Here is a 7407-nt window from a genome sequence, read left to right on the forward strand (position 1 = left end):
CCGGGATTATGGTGAACAATGGTACATTCCCTCCAGTGAAAATTGTATGTGGTTGACATTACATATTACACTGCACTGTACCCTGTAATGTTTATATTTCGGTCGTATTTGGTTAACATTGCATATTACACTATAATCTACCCTATAACTTTTATATTTCAGTAGAAATTTGTTGACATTGCATATTACACTATAATCTACCCTACAACGTTTATATTTCAGTAGTATTTGATTGACATTGCATATTACACTATAATCTATTTTATAACTTTTATATTACGGAGGTCAGCTCAGATTATTATAAAATAGTTAACATCACAAAACAGACTGTACTGCAGGTAGGCGTTCACAATCCCTTTGTGGGTCCAGAAATGAGTGCTTCTGCCTCAAAAGATAGTGTTTTTCTTATAACATCTAAACATAAATTGATGGATGTGCACGACCTATGTCACTCAAGCAGGCTTCTATCTCTGCTAAATAGGGTCGAAACAACTGTTTCGCTGTTTAACATTCATGTACTTCCAAAGCTAATGGCCCATGGCCTAAAATATGAGAAGTACATTTTGCGGTGCAGACATTAAAGGTGGAAACAGAATGAAAGGCTCCGGAGTGTAGTTGCACAGGCCATTCTGCATACACTGCCTCATTAATGTCAGAGCAGACGGTGTATCCAGACCCACACAGCCTAAGATGGGTTCGGTGGAAGCGTTTCCACTGATTCATTTTCATGTCAAGGTGAGCAATTTACACCCAATAGCAGCTGATACACACTGGCCCGAAAATGTACTTAAAGCAGCTTATGTTACTTTCAATGAAAAAAATGTTATTCCGAAGAAACTCTCCCTAGTGAACCAATGCTGCTATGTATTGAATAACAAGCTGCAGAGGACAGTTCATGTGTGCGATAGCCAGGAGACTGCGATATCATGTATGTGTTTATCCTAAAACATTAGTTTTATATTAAAGACCCTCACACTATGTGAAAAGCATTCACGGTTATTAAAGTATTCTCTACGCCACACGTTAGGACACCCTTTTCACAAACAAACGCTACTGAGACAACTCTTAAAAGACTTCCACTTATATCTAAACGTATTTCCCACTGGACACGGGAGCAAAAAAGAAGATTAGGAGTCTTAGGGAAAAAATGAACACACTTTTCATGAGTGCCGACGGCGAGGCATCCAGTTCGGCAAACCACAGCAAGGTGGCGCTCTTGTTCCCCTCTGGGCTTCATAATAAGGTCTGATTTTTTTTGTAAATAAAAGTTCAATTCGGCAGGTAGAACCTAAATTCTAGAACTAAAATATCGGAGCTAAAACCTTGCCCTGTCCAGGTACTGTGCTGAATAAGATGTAGTTTCTGAATAAATATAATATACGGATAAACATGTTATATGACGTTTACTAAACAGGTTATGAATAAAAGCCTCCTCATTTGATAAGAGGGCGTCATTTCCAAATGACTAACTCGACGATCTTTTCTCCATTGTCTTAAAAACTGCATTAAGTCCTAATGAATTGGGCGAAACCCCATTATCTTTTTAATAAGCTGGTAAAGTGTCAGGACAGCACGTTATAGGGTCAGCCCTGCACCCGCTCTGTGACATATCACGGGCTCTCTCAGCTTTACCCAAGCTGATGATTTGTGTTGTCTGTTGCCATGTTGTCTGCCTAATGGGGCGATCATGCAAGCCACGAGGAACAAAGCGAGGCAGCCCCAACACGAGTGGCGAAGTTAGTGGGCGCGCACTAGCTCGCAAATATATCAAGCTAAACTGCGACGAAGACAATTTGATCTGAGACTGTGCCTGCTGCAGTCATTAAGCACGAGTAATTTGGAAATCTTATATTGTCTCCTCAGTTACACTAAATGGACGCAAGCCAAGCAAATTCATCGCTGAAGTAAAAAGAGAAATCTCTCTCTCTATATATATCTATATATGTATATATATATATATCTTCGACGCAAAGCAAAACAAAAACAAGCCGTGTTTTCCTGTTTCAACTCTACTAAGGGTGCGTATTGTTATCAACCGGTATGCTCCCACAGATAAAAATTGAAAACCGGGTGTGAAATTTGAGTGCGCCACGTTGCATTCTTATAGGTAGGCAAAATACATGAACTGTTGCAAGAAAGTGTACAAAGTAGCAAAATGTTTTCATTCAAATTCATTTTTTTGGTGTTTTTCAGGATTGGCCTGTACGGTTTGTGTGCTCGATTTTGCAAGAGAAACCCCACTGCAATACCTCTTACGTTTTGTTTTTAAACCCTAGTGTTTAAATCGTGTAGGCTTCAGTGTGGAATATATTAATATTTAGCAGCCCGTTGCAGTATGTTTTCATTCTTTTACGGCTGTTATTCTACCTCGGCAAAGGTCATTTAAATTATATTGCGGCCCAAAATGTGTTTCATACATTTTTATCCAACTGCTAATTACACTGCACACTAATATCAGCAGGGATCCTTTCATTTGTCAAGTTTATATCACCGATGCTGCACTGGCGGGGACATAATGAAAAGCAATGAAAAACGGGTTCACTTTTACTACAGTACATTAAACCAAGTCCAAGCAAAGTTATCCAGCGAGCAAAAATTCCTATCACAAACCTTGAGATTTAAGAATCTTTAATAAGGTACGAAATGTTACCAAACAGTTATGTAAACTAAATTTTACATACGAATTCTTCTATCCATAAATACTGAATATCTGTAACACATATAACCGGCCCTTTACATGCGGATAAATATGGAAATATGAATTTTATACAATATGTTGGTGTATTTGCCAAAGTAATGGACAGGTATCGTTTATATATTTTTTTAATATCACTTTACATTAAAAAATGAAACAGTTTGACACGCAGTTCCAAGCTTGCACTATACGAATTTTTTGACAGGACGTGTAACAACATTTCACAGCACTACTCAGACTGGACTTTGTGGACAAAATGTTTGCACTTTATAGAAAAGAAGCACATTAATACCAATAATAATCTGTTAGATCGACGCTTAGACTGTAATAATACAAAGTATTTCACGATTTGGTACACACGGACTAGAACATTCTTGCGATTCAGTACAAAGAGTAGAGCTTGCCATCCCCCGCCCCCACATATATATGCAAAGACCACAATTTCACATACCCTTTAAACTGTAATATAATTATTTACAAAATCAGGCAGTACAGTTTATGCTAATAATTCTGTATTTACAAAAAGGCTGCTGCCAGCGGAGACATGCAGTCTGAGACCTCTAATCAGCGGTTCCACAAAGCCCTACACAGTTGGCATGTGGCCTGGCAACCTCCTCCTCTCACGCACAGTGCAACCCATTTTCTACCCAGCCTTTGAGATAGAAAGGGTCGCTTGCCATTGTACTCTCTCCGGGGTCTATTGGCAGCTTTAGTTTTAATTCGGAAGGTAAGTGTTCGGGTACTGAGTCTTTTAAAAATGTTTTTAAACGTACCATTCGTTAAAGTTTGACGAGAGCGTGCTGTGGCTGGCTGTGTGGTGGACGGCCGACACCGGCGGCGATAAGGAACTCGTGGTCTGGTTTTCTGTGGACGGGGACACGATCGTTGGGGGAGTTGAAGACTCGTAGCCCGAGCTGGCTGCCGGGGAAGGCTGGGACCCCTGCGAGGATGACTCGTGGACCTAGAAACAAGCAAACAAAAAACATCTTTAAAAATGGGTGAAATGCGAGGCACGAGGTTCGTCACACACTGCAGGGGGTAGGCGCAAACATGACTAGCAGCACAACACCGTGCGAACCACAAACTGCAATGTGCAAGAGCAAAACAACATCTAATGAAGAATAACACAAAACATGGCAAGCGTATTGCGAACAATCTAGTCTTTTATGTATATGTCGAACAATATCAAAGGCAGCTTAAAAGAACAAAGGAAGATGGATACAGCATGTTTTAGAATATAAAGTTCGAACTATCCACAGTGTTCCGAGAAATGCTTCCAACAAACAAGAACATATATAAAAGCCATCGAGCCCTTCCCCTTTGTTTAAATAAGGATTTCGATATAAATGGAGTACCAGTTTCAGCTTTTAAAAATTGAACAGCAAATGGCGTTAGAACGCCGCCAACGTGCTCCTGACTACGACACACACAACTCTCGTGTCAATAACCTTAACTCGTCAGCCATCTTGTCCACGCCGCGTGGTTCACAGGCACAACAGTTACAACAAGGTCAACAGCGATCTCTTAAGTGCAAGATCACTCACGTGTTGATGACACCGCTTGACTCGGGATTCAACCGTGCGCAGGACGCGCAAAAAGCGCTCGCAAGAGCCTCGCTGCTACTAATTACCTTCATGTGCTTTCTGAGCGAGCTCGGGTGCGTGTACGATTTATCGCACATTTTGCAGAGATATGGTTTGTCCGAAGTATGCACGTGCATATGCTTTTTGCGGTCGCTGCTGTTTGCAAAACGCCTGTCACAGCCATCGAATTCACATTTAAATGGCTTTTCACCTATGGTATGGGAGGAAAAATGGTTTTGTTAGATCCCGTAAAAAATGTGTCGAACATCACATAAAATACATTTTAAAACAAATATATCGCCCAGTACATTTACGTTAGACACACTACACATTGAATGACAGATTACAGATAATCCCGTTCTGCTTTTCAAGGTTTGATTTCATTTGCAGGGCAGGTGCACTTTAACATAAATGTTCTGTCTACTATGTACACATATTAGCCCGGGGCAAGACACCAGCCACGTTTCGCTTAAATATGTCATATCGCTGTATTAATACCATGTCTACATAGTCTGTGAAGAATGGCTTGTCTTTGAACATGCTAGATTTAATATATTTAGTTACAAAAGCGATTGGTTCAAGTAAAGAATGTGTGTTACTTTTGTCTGAAAACACGTTTTAAAATATAATCTTGTCAAATAAACGTGGTTAAATTGGACAAACCTGCTCTAATAATCCAGACACGAATTTTATAAAACATTTATGAATGCTTAAATCACCGTCTGCGCGAGCTGGGGTAAGTTAGTGTTTAGACGTGATTTACAGCGAGCAAAATAGATTAGATCGTTCAATTTGAGTTATTTAAAATGGCTGTGAGCAAATAGATATGTAATATAAATGTATTGCATTAGAGGCGAGATTGGTTAATTGTGTATTTAGCACGATCTCTCACAGTAATACAATTAAAACTGTCGACTGACATGAGAGATTAAACCGATAAATTTGATAAGCCAGTAAATGTAGGCCTTTCTCAAGCATCGCAGCTTCAAACACATCAAAATTAACGACGTTTCAATCCATAGCAATCTACATTTCTGCGCACCTTCGAATAAAATGACACTGCATAAAAGGCATATATATTTTGGAGGGAAAAGTTAATAAGGGGCAACGAAAGAATGCCTATTTCATTCCCAGAACATAACAGCTGAAAATACATTCGACGACCGAAATCTTGCAAACACTGAATTCCCCCTCGACAGATCCAGAGAGTGAAAATATAGGAAAGTCTAAGAAATCCCAAATAACATATTAACACGTTTTAGAAACAGACTAAAAGTTTGAAAAACACCAATGAATTGAACATTTTGGGAAATAAAACACAGTAACACATTTCTAGAAACCAATGGTAAAATTAGGAAGAATCGACAAAAAAAAAGTTATGAAAATACCGGCGGGTAAAACACAGAACGCAGACTTAGAAACAGGCAAAGAGATATCTTTTTGATGTTTTTTTGGTTAAGGCCCAGCAAGTGAGCGTGGCCTGTCACGCTTGTCAGCGGGGGGCGGGCGGCTCTTAGGAGAGTGAGACATGCAGTAAGGAGGAGGCTGTACCTGTGTGAGTTCTTTTGTGGATCTTTAGGTTTTCCGATCTTGCAAAGACTTTGCCGCAGCCGGGGAAGGGGCAGGGGAAGGGCTTCTCGCCCGTGTGCACTCGGATGTGGTTGACCAGTTTGTACTTGGCCTTGAAGGGCTTTCCCTCCCTCGGACACTCTTCCCAGAAGCAGACGTGGTTGGACTGCTCGGGCCCCCCGACGTGCTCCACCGTGACGTGCGTGACCAGCTCGTGCATGGTGCTGAAAGTCTTGTTGCAGCTCTTCTTTGGGTTGGCCAGCTGCTCGGGCTCGATCCACTTGCAGATCAGCTCCTGCTTGATGGGCTGCCGCATGTAGCGGAAGAAGGCGCCGGCCCCGTGGTGGTGGTGGTGCGCCGCGGCCATGTTCATGTTCATGGGGCCGTAGCCGTGGTGCAGCTGACTGGCCGCAGCGGCGTAAGGGTCCGACCGCGGGCTGCTCACCTGCCCGTACTGCTCCGGCCCCCGGCCGTACACGTCCGCCGGGAAACCGAGCCGCATCTGTCCGTTCACCACGCCGGGGGAGGCGGCCGCCTGCTCGTGAAGTCCGGGAAAGAGCAGGTGTCCGGCGGCTGCGGCCGCCGCCGCCTCGGCGTGCCCGTGGTGGCCCCCGAAGCCCCCCGCCGAGGCAAAGAGGCTGTGCTGCGCGCCGGCCCCCGCCCCTGCCTCGCCGAAGCCCCGCTGGCGGAAAAGGAAGTCCCGCGTGGAGTTGAAGGCGGCGGCCGAGGAGTAGGAGCCGACGTGGCCCGCATGGTGGTGGTGGTGGTGATGATGGCCCAGCGCGGCGGCCGCGTAGCCCGGCGGCGCCTGCGAGCCGAAGGCGGCCTGGCCCGAGGCGGCCGAGAGCTCGTGCGCGCCGCCCGTGTTCAGCTTGAAGGCGCCCATGCCGGCGTCGGCGAAGGGGTGTAGCGCGCCCAGCCCCACCTCGCGCTCCTCCGCGGAGGAGGTTGCGTGGTGGCGCGAGGAGCCGAACGTGGTGACTCCGATGCCCGGGTACTGCGGCCCGGCTTCCAGCAGCATGGCTCCCTCCGGCTGCAGTGGTTTCGGGCTCCGGTTGCCCGCGGCTGGGGTTGCGGAGACTCCTGTGCCTGCTTGAACTCCGCGCGCCCGCCGCTACTGTCACTTTTTGGAGAGTCTTGAAGCGGCCGGGCGGATAAGGCGCGCGGCGGACGGCTCCGCGCGCGCAGCTGTGGGAAAGTTCGTCGCGCGCCCGGGCTGAAGCTCGGACGTGGGACGGCGCCGCTCGTCTCTCGTCTTTTTTCTTTCAGTTCCCCCACTTTATTCCCCTTCTAGTCGAAAGACAAATGCGCAGCTGCTCTGCCGCCTCTCTGTTTTGTTTTTTTCCGTCTTCTCCTTCTTTTTGGTGGTGGCTTTTTTTTCCGCAGCCTTCCCGGGGAGAAACTTTCACCTCCTCAGCCGGGCGGCGAGAGCGAGACTGATAGCGGCAATCATTCCTGCAGATAAATGAATTGAAAAAGACGACACCGTCCCCCCTTGACTGGGTTGAGGAGGAGGGAGCAGCGCAGAGATGAGGGGAGGGGCGTGGTGCGTCACAAGGC

At 45.4% G+C, this 7407-nt stretch overlaps 1 protein-coding gene across 1 annotated transcript; it reads right to left on the bottom strand.

Annotated features, from left to right (window-relative positions):
* Nucleotides 1-2807: 2807 nt before the first annotated feature.
* Nucleotides 2808-7356, bottom strand: ZIC1 (Zic family member 1). Its single transcript, XM_069213398.1, has 3 exons — nt 5830-7356; nt 4326-4489; nt 2808-3656 (listed from the first exon to the last, which is right to left on the bottom strand). Exons 1-3 carry the CDS (start codon nt 6866-6868, stop codon nt 3459-3461), a joined length of 1401 nt encoding a protein of 466 aa, XP_069069499.1. The 5' UTR covers nt 6869-7356; the 3' UTR covers nt 2808-3458.
* Between the last annotated feature and the right edge of the window lie 51 nt (nt 7357-7407).

Source organism: Pleurodeles waltl, chromosome 11 (genome assembly GCF_031143425.1).
Source record: "Pleurodeles waltl isolate 20211129_DDA chromosome 11, aPleWal1.hap1.20221129, whole genome shotgun sequence".
Taxonomy (NCBI): domain Eukaryota; kingdom Metazoa; phylum Chordata; class Amphibia; order Caudata; family Salamandridae; genus Pleurodeles; species Pleurodeles waltl.

Coding starts and splice junctions, on each gene's coding strand:
- ZIC1 (XM_069213398.1), bottom strand. CDS start 6,868: ATGCTGCTGGAAGCCGGGCCGCAGTACCCGGGCATCGGAGTCACCACG. Junction 4,490..5,829: donor CCACAAAAGAACTCACACAG/GTACAGCCTCCT, acceptor CCCATACCATAG/GTGAAAAGCCATTTAAATGT. Junction 3,657..4,325: donor CGCTCAGAAAGCACATGAAG/GTAATTAGTAGC, acceptor GCTTGTTTCTAG/GTCCACGAGTCATCCTCGCA.